This window comes from Equus quagga, chromosome 1, assembly GCF_021613505.1.
Source record: "Equus quagga isolate Etosha38 chromosome 1, UCLA_HA_Equagga_1.0, whole genome shotgun sequence".
Classification (NCBI taxonomy): domain Eukaryota; kingdom Metazoa; phylum Chordata; class Mammalia; order Perissodactyla; family Equidae; genus Equus; species Equus quagga.
The window spans coordinates 78,773,399-78,788,982 of NC_060267.1; the positions used below are offsets into that span (position 1 = coordinate 78,773,399).

Here is a 15,584-nt window from a genome sequence, read left to right on the forward strand (position 1 = left end):
TAATTGTCTGTTCATCTGTTAATCTTTCTCATTTGACTGTGAGCTCCTGGAGAGCAGGGAATGTCTCACTCACCTTGGCATCCTCAGCACCCAATCCAGGGCCTGGCTTATATTAGGGGCTCGAAGCACTGATGTGGGACGCTGGAGTGGGGAGAAGGGATGAAGGAAGACAGGAGAGACAGAGGGGGAGGGAAAGTGCCCCAGTGGTATGGAATCAGTGAGTGTGGCTGCTCTCAGGTTGGCAGGTTTGACCTGCTGAGAATGACCTGGAGAAGGCAAAAGCTTCTATCTCTTTATCTATGTTCCCTCAACACCATTTTGTTATCACTAAGGGGCTGAAGGCAGAGAGAGAACAAAAGCCCCATATTCATCTCCAGGGAAATTCCACACTCAGTGCAAGACTGCAAGAGAGAAGCATACTGTCTAATGATCCTGCTCCCTCAGTCTCTGCCTCGCCTTCCTAGGAATGGGACTGTGATGGGGGAACAAGTGCGGTTTGGCCCCAGTCTGAATGGGATCAGGGTAACTAGTTTACAACAGTGTCAATCTCTTATTGCTTCCTCTAAGTAGAAGGACAATGGGAACAGCCTCTAGTGCTTCCGGTACTGATGAATTTGTGTGTGTGTGTGTGTGTGCGTGCGTGCGTGCATGCATGTACCTTGAAATAAGAAAATGGGCAGGCTGCCAACCAATTGCTCTGCCATCTATGATGATGTTAGGGGGCATTGACAACAAAGAGTCTTTGAATTTGCTCTAAGTTTTCAGGAGGGAGAAGACTAAAAATTGTGTCCAGCTGGTTATTAAATTTGCCTCTTCACAACTGCAGGTTAGAATTGATTGCATAAGCTGACCTCAACTTTCCCACCTGCAGGATGGGACTAGCTAGCCTAGATGGGGATGGAAAACACCTTACATATGAGCCACTGTTTCTTGCTCTCACACCCATGACAGACATTGCTAAGTGATCGCTGCATTTTTTTTTACCGCTGAGCCTTGTCCTGACACAGAATCTCTTTCAATGAAGTATTCCAGGCAGTCGTTATCATTTGATCATAAACTGACTCATAAAGAGGAACTCAGGCCTGGCTAGGTGATTGCTAAGGCCTCTTCCAGCTCTGACCTTTTAGGGTTTGGCTTTACCTTATAACGCTGACCCTAAGTTAAGATAGAGAAGCAAGTTGTGCAGAGGGGTATTGGTGAGTAAAGACAGTATTTCCACCTCTGACCAAGCTGAGGGCCTGAACTCTGAGTCTTTCCTCAGTTCTTTCAACCGTAGGTGAGAGAGACAGAAGAGGAGCACAAACGGTTCCCTTGGGTCTGATGCCAACATCTAAAGAGTTCCCTGTGACTGCTGCGGTCTAGTCAGATGAAAATGGTCTTTGTGATAAAAGCAGTCTGGGTTCAAACCCCTGCTCTGCCATGTTCCCTGGTGTGAACTCCTGCAAGCCATGTCATCCTTCTGAGCCTCAGTTTCCTCGAGCATGAAGCACTGATAACAATGCCTACCTTACAGGCTTGTTGTGAGGAGGAAATTGGATGAAATAATGTGCGTGAAAGTGCTTTGTGAGATGCAGGGCGCTGAGCACATGCGAAGGATTGTTATTCTTGGTACGCACCAATAGGAAAAAGAATAGGGTGTTTCGTTCCAGATGGACTCAATCTAAACCAGGGAACAAATGCTTTTCTTGGTAATTTCATCTGGTGGAAACGGCAGTCTCATGGGCCTATTTGTGTTTAATGAACCACATCCTGTATCGTCTTTTTGCATGATTCTGAGGAGAAATAAGTTGGCTCTCTCCTTTAGCGTGCTGCAGGCTAGAAAGTGTCCAGCTTATATTTAACCTCCTCCGCCTCCCTGCTCTCTCCAAGAAAAAACACAATCCCAGAGCTAGACTGATCCAACAAATAGCTGCACAGACGCCAAGGTGCAGGGGAGGGGAGAGGGGTGTCAGCCACCTCCCACAGCCACGCTGGGACCCTAGCATAGACGAGTGTGGCAAGGCTGAGATCTTTGACCCATGTTATAGTTAAAGAGTGTGAGCCTCAGTGTGACCGAAAGGCAGAGAGCATGGGAGCAGACAGGGCTGAAGAGGTTGGCTGGGGACACATTAGATCTGAGAGGGCCCTGAGGCCATGGGGAGGAGTTCGGAAGTTAGCCTCTGGGAAGTGATAAGGCACCCAGGAGTTTTAATCCAAGGGGTGACATGATGTGATCTCCATTTCAGAAACATCCTGTGATGGTTATTTTTATATGTCTACTTGATGGGACCACAGACTGCCCAGATAGTTGGTCAAACACTATTCTGGATGTGTCTGTGAAGGTGTCAGTGAGGGTATTTTAGATGAGATAATCAGGATTCTGAGTAAAGCACACTGTCCTCCCTAATCTGGACAGGCCTCACCTAATCAGTTGAAGACCTGCATAGAACAAAAGGGCTGACTTTCCAGCAAGTGAGAGGGGTCTCCTCCTGCTGGACCGCTTGAGCTGGACATTGGACTTTTCCTGCCTTCAGAGTTGAACTGAAACATCAGTTTTGGGGTCTCAAGCCTGCCAGCTTCAGAACTGGAACTTACACCATTGGCTCTTCTGCGCCTCCAGTTTGCTAAGCAGATTTTGGCTTGGAACTTTTCAGCCCCTATAATCACATGAGCCAATTCCTCATTATATATGCGTGTGTGTGTGTGTGTGTGTGTGTGTGTAATCTCCAAAGAGACAAAACCAACAGTATATAGATATAGATATATTTCATATATACATACAGAGATTTTTGTCTATCTATCTATCTATCCATCCACCCATCCATCCATCCTCTTAGCTCTATCTCTCTGGAGAACCATGACTAATCCATGTCCTCAGGGCTGTGTGTCTGGATTGACGGGGGACAAGAGTGGATGCAGGAAGAGCAGGAAGGATACCAGTGCTGGAGTCCAGAGAAGCCATGATAGTGGCTTGGGACAGGGCAGCAGCAGTGAGATGGAAAAAAGTGGGCAAATTCCAGAGCTATTTGAGAATTAAACTTGGTAAGACTTGGGATGGTTTGGAAATGGAGGTGCGAGGGAGAGGGAGATGTTGAGAAGTACTCTTAGGTTTCTGGCTTTGCCTCTAAACAGGTACTGGGGCTTTTCACTAGAACACTGGAAAAAGACTCTGTGTGGGCAGAATTTGGGCAGGCAGGGGAGCTAACATGATAGCAAATATGAGAGGCAAGCCTGGAGGCGGAGGTATAAAGTGGGAGTCATCAATGTAGGGATGGTAACAGATAGCATGGCTGAGGTTCCCTACAGAGAGAATGGCAGTCCAGGAAGAGGGGCCTATAGGACAGGGTCCTGTGGAACCCCATTGATGGGTTTGACAGAAGAGGATGAGGCTGCAAAGGAGACAGAGAAGGAACAGGCAGGAATGGAGGTGGGTAACCAGGAAGATCTGGTACGACAGAAGCAATCATAGAAAGTACCCCAAGCAGGAAGTGGTCACCTCTGTCAAACCCTAATGAAAGGGCAAACAAGTGGGAACTGAAAACTGCCCCCAGATGATTAAGTCTCCAGGGAAGTAAACTGGTACCCATGCAGGTCTCAGCTCTGAGAATGACTCCTTTCATGTCTGGTTGCCATCTTTGAAGCAAGTTCCCCGAGGAAACTGAAAGCTCATGAGAGTTCTCCAACTCACCCCAGCCCCTTGGCCACACCTGTCCTCACAAAAGGAGGTGACATTTGACTATCTTTTCCTTCTCCTCCCCCCACCTCAACCCGTGGGCTGCCTTTCAAACAGCCAAAACTTTTTTAAAAAGTAGTCTAGGAATATTTCAGCTGACATTCAAAAGTACATTGTAATTCAAATGGAAATGCAGAAATTCATTCCCTCGGACAGTCTTGGGAAATTATAATAGAGATAAAACATCTTTTAAAGGTGGTGACAGGCATTTATCTGCAGGGACATCTCTATACCATGGACTCTCCCAATCTAAACTCAAGAGCAGTGCAACCTTCACATGGAGAATGTCTTTTCACAGAGTCACCGAGTCTCTAAACTTCAAAAGGCATATTAATTGCATACGTTTTCTCTTCTGCATTTTCTTTGTCTCTCCATTTCTCTTTGTGGATTTCAGTTTGCCTTTGTCTATCTCTCTTTGTTTTTCTGTCTCCTCCTACCTCCCTCAGTTGATCGGTTTCTCTCTGTCTTTCTGTCTCTCTCTATCTGTCTGCGTGCCTGTCTGTCTGTCTCTCTCTCACACACAGACACACACACAGTGAATTAATTCCTTCACATACACACACTCTTCTCCTTCCAGAGTCACTTTCTCCATGAAAAAAAAGGTAGCTGAAAATTCAGGAAACCTATCAGACTGGTAATTTCTGCATCCATCGCTATCCTTCCAGAGTAGAGAATGACAAGGGATGACAAACGTGCAGGGTCACAGAGCCCTTTCCACACCTCCCTAGTCCAGCTCCGCAGCTCCCTCCCTCCACTGGCTCCACCCAGCTCAACTCACCCAGGCCCCGCCCCACCCCAGGCCAATCTACCCCTGTCCTTGGTCCTGAGTCAACTGATGAGATGGGAGTAAATTAGCAGCCATTTCTTCCCCTACTTGTATACACACCTGTGTGGACCTACACATACACACATACATCTGGGAACATGATTACCTGAGTGGATGTGGCAGCCATGGGTGGAGGGAATGGTTTGGATCAAGATAATAATTAAGTGCCCAGCTCAGTGCTAGATGGATCCATCGTTAATCTGTCTCTTCTCTCCTTGGATCCACAAAATGACTGTGCATTTTGCATATTGGGAAATTGATTTTACAGACTTGCCCAAGATCACATGGCTAGTAAGCGGTAGAGCTGGGATTTGAACCACGGCGAATCTGACTGCAAAAGCTGTGCTTTACTTCCAAACAAGGAAGTCTTTATTCAAAGTATCCAGAGGAAGGATAACTATAGCATCTTAATCGTGACATAAGATGCACGTATCAAGGTCACAGCTCTCCAGCACGTGACTATCAAGTCAAGGAGTGAGATGGGGCCCCGACTGGCAGAAAGGCAGCTTTTCAAAATACAGGAATATCAAGAACACAGCAGCTTGTAGTGAAAGTATTAAGCTGAGGCAAGAGACTCAAAACTTCACATGGTGCTCGGAGCATGGCCTGGGGCAGAGGTGATGGTTAAAGGAAACTGACAGACTGAGCAGCTTCCATGCTAATCATGCCTGGGATGACCTCGGCTACTCTAGTTGCCTCCCAAGTTCCAGCTCTTCCTGGCTTCTGTCAGGTACCATTTAATTGACCTGTCCAGTGCTCCAGTCCCCTCTAGGGTGGGGAAATGCCCAGAATACCCATTTAGTGGTATAAAACCCCACCTCCCTGCCAGGATCTTTCTAGTCCTTCTTGGCACGCCCAGTGCTCCTCTGGGATCAGTGTCAGAAGCTGGGTCTGTTATTCTAGCTTTTATTTTGTCCTATTACAGGGAAAACAATATGTACAGTACATTGCGTATGTAGGGTATTGACCACCACTCCCCCTTTCTGCGTCTAGAGCAGACATTGCTAGCTGATCAGAGCTTGCTACCCCAGGGATCTCAGTGACCTCCATCAAGTGGTCTAGACAAGCCATTCCCCAGTTGATGGGAACTGACACAGGAAACGAAAACTATGAGCCGTCACATGATAGTGACTGGGTTCCCTACCATCGGCCAGCTCCTTTCATCTTTCCAGATGTCTATCAGTGGATTGAAAAAAGACTATGGCAAAAATGATGAAACGTTGGAAAGTTAAGACAGCACCCACATGTTTTTTACTGTGGTGCCCCGGTACCTGGCCCAAGATCTGCAGAGAAGAAGCACTTGGGAAATATCAGTGAAGCAGAAAATTAATGAATGATGAATATGACGTTTTCCCCCTGTGGAACGCAGGGGAATGAGGGTAAAATAAACCACTCTTGAGAGGTATTTTAATCAGGCACATTCAGCCCAACTTCCTTAGCTTTCCAATGATTTCCAGTGGCTTCCCTGGATCACACCAGTGGCCAGAGCCCCATCATTAGTAAACATGGAAAGGCTGGGACATTTGTTTCTAATGTCTGGGGACACTGGATCTGGGCTCAGGTTGCAATTCAAACACCATCTCATTCACTAACAAACTGTGTGGCCCTGACAAGCCCCTTATCTTCTGTTAGCTTCAGGTTTCCCTTCTCATAGATGAGGGGTGAGTACTCTCACCTTCTTTGCCTCAAGGGGTAGGTGGGACGACCAAGGAAAGGCTGTCTGTAAACCGTAAAGTGCTGTGCAAAAGTCCCTGGTTTTTATCCATGCTCTATGTTGTCTCTTCTCCCAACCACCTCTTCCAGCCTTGGCCATTGCAGTCAAGGAGCAGCCACTGTCTGGGGCTAAACAAAGATTTCAAAGAATCCTGGAACCCCTCTAGCCCCACCCTCACTGGGTTGAAAGGACATTTGCAGGGATTGTCCTTTTCTAGTGACATAGGTGCTTCCCAAGGAGAAATGAGGGCTGAGGTCACACATTAGCAGGAGCTGCAGCCAGGACTAGAATGCTCAGCTGATGCCCATGATTTTCGCTTTATTTTAAGCTACTGTTTCTTATGTACTTACCTAATGCCTACTAAATTTTACCTATATTGTCCCATTTCATTTGCCCAAAAGCCAAGCAAAGAAATTAACCTGCCTATCATTTAACACACAAAGAAACAAAAACTTAGAAGTCACTTGGCCCGAGGTTACTCGGCAGGGCTGTAAGAAGAGGCATCGGGACTTGAAATCCTGTCTGTCCCCCTTCAACACTGCTCTATCCAGCCTCTTCCCACAAGCTCTGCCCGCAGAGTGATCAGCCCCCTAACCCAGATTCACCCTGACCTCTTCCCAGTGGACCTTGGCTTAACCCATGCTAACAACACATAGTTGATGGCTGGGGAGAGGAGGGTTGCCAGCTCCCTCTGAATCCAGAGTTCTTTCAATTCTTCAAGGGAAAATTCCCAGCTTCTCATCCACCTACTCCCAAGCATCACTGTCAAATTTAAAAAATAAAACCATAGTGTTTGAGGTACCATCTAGGTGGTCAGAGCAGATGGAGTTAGAGAGGAAGAAACACACTCAGAGTGGTAAGTTGGCCTCAGTGCATCCCTACACTCTTCTTGGGAACGAGCATGGAGGATGGAAGAAAGTAAAGCGCCCTTGCACTAGAAGCTCAGAGAGAAAAGCTACCATGCCAAGTTCACCCGGCAAGTTTGTGGCAAACTGGAAGACTCTTTGAGTCTTAAAGAGGGGCCCCCAGATGCTGTTTCAGCAAAATCTTTCTGCTCCCTTCCCTATCTTACTTGCAACAGATTCCACGCGTTGACTGTATGAGGAATGGGATTTTCTGGAGGGAAAAATTCCAAGGCCTGGAAGCAGCCAGGGATGGAGATGGGATGGGATTTAGCATTGGAGCGGTGTCCCAGGCCTGGCCCCGAATGCGGAATGAGGCAAATTAGTTCAGTGGCCAGAGTGAGTGCAGGTTTTTATAAACATAAACTAATTGTATTACTTCAAAGTCCTCAAGCTTATTGCCCTGCTTAATGATGTGTCACGTTATTTATAGGGTAGCACAACTAGACTTCTATTGATTTAATGCACTTCCTTAAAGACTGTCATTGTTACAGCCATAAAATGGAGCTATTCCCAGACAACTCAATTATGTTCCCTGCGCCTATAAACCACTCGTGCCCCACACAATTACAGACAGGAGGCAGGGAGGGATGAGACCACGACAGGGGTGCAAGCACCGCAGAGACAAAAAGGACGGGTTCTGGAGATGGCAAAGGCAGATGGACAGAGGTTTCATCCAGTCGGGGATGAAGGGCAGCATGGGAGGTGCTAGACAGGGAGAGTGGAGCACGCCACTCCATCTTGGCCCTGCCCTTAGAGCTGTGTGACTATGAGCAAGCTTCCTTCCCACTCTGGGCCTTAATTTTCCCAACTGCAAAACTGGAGTGCTGAGCCCCATGAGACCCTTCTGGCTCCACATTCTGTGGTTTTATGAGTTGTGGTTGATTTGGTTCTTGGAGTTGGGGTGGCTGAGGTGCATGCACACTTTTAACATTGCTCGTCATCCTTTCCATCGAGGATGTGTTTTTAAATTAATTGATAACAATAGTAACAGTGGTAACATGAAGCAATCCTCGCCCTGCTACTTATTTTCTGTGTGTGCATGGGCACTTCACTTAACATATCTGAGACTCATTTTCTCATCGGTGAGATGGGGATATGAACACATGGACCTATTAAAGTACATAATGCATTAAGCAATATTTCTATCTTTCCCCAAATTATCTATATTTATTCTACATATTATAGAAACCACTTCCCTTTAATGTGAGAAGTAGACAAGAATAGCTACTTAAGTGCCAATTTCACAGGAAGGGAAAACTGAAGTGGGAAGGGAATGAATTTCCCAAGGTGAGTGGCAGAGACTGGTCTCCTGCATCTGGCCTAGGAAATTCTAATTCTGATAATAGCTGATAATTGAAGAGAAATAAGATCTGGTGACCTTCCCTGAGGATAAAGGCCTCTCCATGAGAGAGACTTGAAACTATTGTTTCAATGAGAGACAGTAAGAAACAACGAACCTGCAGTAGAAGGCCAGAGTTCTGGAGTCCAGAACAGTACCTTGGGGCCTCAGAAAATGCCTGAACTGAAAGAATCCTGAGAAATCATCATACAGCCCTCTCATTCTGTCCATGGTGAGACTGAAGCCCAGAGAGGGGCAGGAACTGGCCTAAAGTCACACAGTTTATAGTGGCAGAGCCAGGATTTAGCTCCAAAGAGCTCAGTTATCTCCCCAGCAGCCTTACCTCCATACCCCTCGTGGCCGCCACCTCCAACAAGCCCTCCAGGCTTACCTTTCTGGTACTGGAGCCACAGCTGCTGCTGGACCTTCTTGCTGGGGAAGTGGATGATGCAGGTGAGCTCAGAGCCATAGAGGGCCTCTGCGATGTAGTGGGAGCCGTAGTGCTGGATGAAGGACAGCAGCTCCTCCCGACTGCTCTCCTTGGTCAGGATCTTGAGGACGTTGGTGAAGCCTGGACGGAGAAGGAGCACATGGAGGGGGTCAGACTTGGGAGGTGGATGGCGGGCAAATTATAAGCGGCAAGGGGCTCTTTCCAGAGTGGATTTGATTTCCAGTGTTAGCCTGGTGGCTGCACCAGTTCAGACATGCTCAGCATTCCCTCACTTACAGAGCAAAGACTGCTCTCCCTGGTGGACGCACAAGACACCACAACCAAGAGGGACTTGACAGCAGAGGAAGGACTAAAGCCGGCGACCTAGACCACAGGACGTGAAAGTCACGATCAGGAAACCAAAGTGATGTCTGCTGAGAACTAACACGTACCAGGCACACCGCCAGGTGTTTCACCCACTTTGTCTAATTTAACCTTAGCCCAACACTGCAACCCCAGCCACAACCACCCATGCTGTGTAGACGAGCAAGTCTAAGTCAGAGGCGTAAATGACTTGCCTTGGTCCTCCAGCCAGAGCAGCTGGGATGCCAGCCCACTTCTGTCCTCACTCCAAAGTGCATGCACTTTCCACCGCACCCAGTAATCCAGGGCTTGAACAGTCTGCAGCTGGAGTCCCGGGGCTGCACCGGCTCAGGCTCAGCAGATACTCTGTGTCCTCAGATGGGATCCCTGGCTTCGCTTCCTGTAACACCGCTTCCCTTTCTGCGCCTGCCGTTGCCTCCCTGAAACAGTTCTACGTTTTCTCCCCGTACATTGCCGAGCGCCTCCTTCCTGCTCCATTGTCCTTGGTCCCATGCCAGAGAGACCTAAGTCCTCAGTGCCTAGCATGGGGCCTGCCCAGCAGTCACTCAGTGACCATGTTCCCCTTACCTCTCCTTTCTCCAACAGGCAAGTCTCCAAGCTATTCTCCAGGAGCCTTAAGACCTTCCTGGGATCCTTCCTGCTACTGCATAAAGCCCAATGACCTTACGTGGTCATCCCAGACCTCCAAGGTCATTCCCATGACTCACCTACATCAGAATTTACCTCCAGCCATGTCAATTTTCTTACTTCTTCTGACCTGGGATTTCCACCATCCTTTCTTCACTTACACCACGCCCCCACAACTCCTACCACGCAATGTGCACATGCACACACAGACACCCCACCTTTCACCTGAAATGGCCTCCCCATCCATGCTTCAAGGCCCTGGGAAGTCACTCCACCCCTGAGAAGCCTTTCATACCATCCTGGCCAGGGGCACCTGGTCTCTGCACCTTCAACACACACCACCTTGAAAGCAGAAGCTCTGTCCTATTGGTCTCTGAGCGTGCACATCCCATGCATCCTGCCTCACTTCCACCCAACCAGGTACACGGCACAGTTCCTGGGACGTGGCAGACACAGCAACCATGATTGTTACAGGAACAACCGATTCTGCACCGCATCAAAGTAAAATCTAAAAGAGCAAGCTCCTCTCCAACATTAAAAATGAGCTCCAATTTGCCAACAGTTGATTTTCAAGGGGGTTCTCAGGAGCATCATTACTGATTAATTAAAGCAGATACACCTTTGTAGTTCTAACAGGAACATCGCAGTCTGCTTCACAAGTGTGGTGTGAGGGTGGGGGTGGTAGAGAAAACAGACACACGGCTCAAAGAATGGGTGCTTGATTAGAACAACTCTCCATCAGCCTGTTAACTCATGCAACTGGGTAATTAATAGAGCAGTGTTAATGATGAGACAGTTTCTGTTAAGTAATAAATAAACAGCACTATGGAGATGCCCTGTGGCTTTTCATCTAGGCAGACAAAACTGCAATCAAATTCTGGCTCTGCTCCTATTCCGCCAGTTACAAGCTGTGTGGCATTGGTCAAGTTACTTAACCTCTCTGACTCTCCGTTTCTTTATCTGGAAAAAAGTGGGATAAATAATGCCTTCCTCGCAGGACTGATGTAAGTCATAAGACATAAAACATTATAAAGTGTTTTGTTGAGATCAGCAATAATTACTATTTGTACCTCCCAGAGAGTGAAATCCTTTGATTCCCAGGCTAGAAGAGCTCCGTGTTGCTTGTGAACAAAGTGATATTGAAAAAGAAAAGAGCTGTGGATAATGAGGAGACACTCGGACAATAACCCAGTGGCAGAGCTGAGTAAGGATAGAAAATCGTAGGCCAGGCCCCATCTTTGCAGAGTCTTCCACTCATTCCTTATTTTTCAGTTTTCATTTATTTTTTTTTTAGTCCTTCATCAAACACGAGCACCAACGATGTACTGATTCTCTGTTTCTTACAGAGAATACAGGAATAGAGAATCCAGGAATAAATAGGACCCAAGCCCCACCCGCAGTTCTCAGGTCAGTGGGGGAGACAGATAGGATTCAGAGGAGAATCAAGTATCTGTTAGTGCTTTCATACAGGTAGTTGAGCACAGGGAATTCCTTGAGTTATTCTCAGGGGAATGGAGAATGCGGGAGGCATCTCTGAGTACTGCAGTGTATGTTCCCCGGGCAAGGAGATCCAGGCAGAGGGAACAGCATGTGCAAAGTCACAGAGGCATGAAAGAACATGTCTCATTTTGAGAACCACAAATAGTCCCCATCAGCTGGAGCGCAGGGTTCTTGTGGGAAAAGTATGGACAAGGCATGTGTGTGTGTGTTGGAGGAGGGTATGTGTTGTTGTGCAGGAGATGGGCAGGAAAAGAAACCAGCTAGGAGAGACCAGAGGAACCAATGCCTGAGAAGAACTTGTAGTCCACAAACCTTTGAGAACATAAATGTGACTTAGATTGTCATGTACCCCCTCTCTCCTATTCAGATGCCCCTTCCTCCAGGAAGCCTCTCTGACTCCCCAGAATGGGTAGCTCCCTCTTCCGGGCCACCACTACCCCATTATTGCATTGACCTATGCAAAGTGTGGACGTCACGCTCTGCTTATCCACCCTTTCTCCCTGGGAGCTCCTTGACGGCAGGAAGAGTGTGGCCTCATTCCCTCAACATCCCCAGTACCAGCACAGGGCCTGGCACACCCTAGGTCCTTGGAAATGTGTGCTGAGTTACGCCAAGTCCCCTGGCTGCCTGGGCGGTGGGCCTCACCTGCTGAGAGGGTGATGGTGCTGAGTTTCACACGGTAGAGGTTGCTCCGGACCCGCCACTGCTGCACCATGGGGTAACCCATGGCCTCATCATACCTGATGTCTCCTGGGGGAGGAAATAAGAAGGTCACGTGTGCCCAGCACTTAGCGGTCTCTCACCCAGCCCCCACCCCCAGCCCTAGGCCACCTCTTCCAGGTAGACAGAGACTGGGCCTTAGTGAGTGGGCTCTCACTGGGGCCAGCAGCTTTATCCAAACCCCACCTCCAGGCCTCTGATCTCAGGCCCAACCCTGCTTCTTCTCTCTGCCCAACAGCTTGCAAGGCCCCTTTATTCTACAAGCAAGAGTAGATTTTTGGCTCCATCTAACCCTATTGGCGACTTGTCATGGGCCACTAGGCATCTCGGTGCCTCAGTTTCCCCTTCTGATACTATGACTCCCTATGCTGATCTTAATTCATGGACACAGTGTGAGATTCAAATAAAGTAATAGAAGTGGAAGCCCTTTGGTAACCTAGAAATACTGTTCACATAGAGTAGGGTCAGCAAACTCCAGCCTGGTCACCACATATCGCCAATGACTGCTTTTGCACGACAAGAGCAGAGCTAAGCAGTCGCAACAGAAACCACGGGCAGAGCCTAACACATTTACTATCTGACCCTTTATGTCTGCCTACCCTTATGTAGATCATTGCTTCCTAACCCGGAAACATTGGATGTCTGCATGCATCACATAAAATATAGACACACATACATAAAAGGTTCTTGTTTCAAGTAAGACTGAGGAACACTAGCTAAACACAGTTGAACAAGATTTTTCAAAAACTGTGTAATTTCTCAGCACCTTCAATCAATTAATAGGCTTTTTAAAGCTCCATGAAGGAGGTGTGCAACATTTCTCAAAGTTCTTTGACTAAGGAACCCCGTTTTTACAAAGAGATCACTGGAATTCAGGTTCCATAGAATGCACTCTGGGAAACACAGGTAGAGGCACAAAATAAGCAAAGGACAAAAAACACAAGGCATGTTTGCAAGTGGTTAACTTTGGGTGGTGGGTGTCTAAAAGATTCTTGTTTTCTGATTTATATCCTTTTCCGCTTTCTACATTTCCTGCTCTAAGCATTGCAAACCCTGTTTTTCCTAATCAGGAAAAAAATATATGAAAAAGAGATGCTAGTCACATCAGCAGTTATTATTATTGTTGTTATGTATCCTCTGCAAATGGCAGGCACATTTTCTCTCCTCTTCTCTTGTCCCCTGGTGAGGAGGCACTTAGAGAGATATTTGATACCAAGATTAAAAAGAGAATCTCATCGGGACAAATGATTTCTTCCCGGACATTACTGCAGTATTAAAGTTGTCCATTACTGTCAACTTCTTTTTTTTCTTCCTCCTTAGCCTTTTCAGGAATAATATAGTTTCTCAGAGGCTTTCATTTTAAAGTAAAATATTCATGATCCCCAAAGATATGTCTACTGGAGCGAGGTTGTTTTGTTATAAATATGTCCCCTCTGTTTATCCGCTCTGCCTGTCCTGTCCTTTCTCTGCAGAGGCCGGGGAGGGAAGGACAGCAGGTGGGGGAGGAAGGAGAGGGCCATGTTTCGAGCCAGGGCACAGAAAACAGTTTTCACAAAAAGACTAGATACCAGGGCTCTGGCAGCCTCTGCTCCATCTTTTCGTGTTCGTCCAAATTCAGAGCAGGCTTGGCCCATCCCTAAGAAAGGGAGGCAGAACATTCTGACGCAGCCCATTCACTTGGTGGCATGATGTCCAGAAGAAAAAGAAATAATACCTCTCCTGCTTATCAAGAAATTTATAAAGCCATCTTCTCTGTCCTTCACCCCATCCCTGGGCCTCCCTGTAAGTGGTCATCATTCCATCCTACACTTTCCCCCAACCCTGGTCCTTCCTGGATTCCAGCCTGGAATATAAACTCCTCCAGTGGAATGTGAGCTTCCTGAGGTTGAGGCTATGGTCCGTATTAGTCCCACTCCTGCCGGGCCTAGAAGATCCTGGCAGATAGTATGCTCTCAATAAATACCTATTTTCTGGCTCATTCCCTCGCTTCCATCTCATTCCTGATCATAAACTCATCCCTAGTCCTTACCTGATCCCTGACTCCCATCTTACCTGACTCTATCCTAGAGCCCCACCCACAGATTAGGGGTAAATGAAGCTCTGGGGTGGGAGGAGGTATGTTTTCTGAGTATCAAAAAATTTCTTTAAAGTCTTGAAATGTAGCATTCCTTTATTATGATGCTTCCAAAGATGCTCAAATTAAAACAAATAATCCTAACAATTTATACCACTAACCCAGAACCACAACGTACCAAGCATTTGATACCCATGATCTCCAATTCTCATCACCACCCTGAAAAATAATTGTTATACCCCATTTTTCAGAAGGAGAAACTGAAGCTCAGAGAGGGAATCTGCCCAAGGACACACAATGGTCAGTGACAGATCCAGGGTCCTTTCCATTCGAGCACAGCACCTCCCCATGGATCATGGCAATGTCTCCTTTAAGAGGTAGTGAACTCCCCGTCACTGGGGGTATCCAAGAAGGAGAGTCACTCAGCAGGGATATTGCAGGCCTGATTTCCTCATCACTTTATGAAAAATGAAAATTAAAGAAGACACAGCAGTTTTTAGACACATTATACAAAGCATTTTTACATCCGTGCTTTCATTTGATTTACATCTGGGTCCTTCTTTGAAGTAGGACAGGTCAGGAAGGTGAGGTAGGAGAGTGGATATGGCACCAGCTTTGAAGCCAAGACCCAGTGGGCTGAAGTCTTGAGTCAAGTCTAGACTAGCCTTGTGGCCTTGGACTAAAATGAGTCCTTGAACCAGTTTAAAAGGGGACAATAGCCTCCTTGCAGGGTCACATGTCTAACACATGCACAGTGCCAGACCTGCGCAAGACCCTCAGCACACGTGGGTTCTCAACCCCGTCCATGCCCCTTTACAAGAAAGGCTCACCGAGGTTAGAGGATTTGCACAAGGGTCTCAAGAGCTTGCAAGGGATAGAGAGGGAGTCAAACCTAACTCTGTCACATCACAGGGTCTTCCCAGGGGGACAACTTCCCTCTCATCCAAGCGGCTTCATCATCCATCAGAGTGACCATTCTCCCTGGACAGAGGCTGACACCTCCAACTACTGTATCACAAAGGCAGAGCCAGGGGCCTTACATCTTAGGAAAGTCCCCAAGAAAAGGGTAGGAGAGGAACTGGGAGAGGCCGAGGCGCAGAAGGACACCCTGAAGTGGGACAGAAAATCTGGAGCCCCAGGAGAGCCTGCAAAAGATAGCTTCTCGGTAACAGACAGACAGGGCAGGAGGGCGGGAGCTGCAGAGTGGAGTGAAAAGGGCAGAAGACCCGGAGCCACCGCATCTGGTTCCTGGCACATTTGCTGTGTGACCTTGGGCTGGCCCCTTCACCTCTCTGAGTCTAGATTCCTCATCTATAAAATGGGAAAAATAATATCTACTCTATAGGATGGCTC

General features: G+C 47.5%; 1 protein-coding gene across 4 annotated transcripts in view; it reads right to left on the bottom strand.

Moving 5' to 3' along the window:
- Positions 1-15,584, bottom strand: part of ASTN2 (astrotactin 2) — an 826,144-nt gene that overhangs the window by 219,821 nt on the left and 590,739 nt on the right. For all 4 annotated transcript variants that reach the window (XM_046684656.1, XM_046684665.1, XM_046684648.1 and 1 more), the window contains exons 15-16: positions 12,083-12,187; positions 8,888-9,067 (exon numbers count right to left, since the gene is read on the bottom strand). In XM_046684656.1, coding sequence (XP_046540612.1) covers positions 8,888-9,067; positions 12,083-12,187 — 285 coding nt within the window. The remainder of the gene's footprint in view (positions 1-8,887; positions 9,068-12,082; positions 12,188-15,584) is intronic.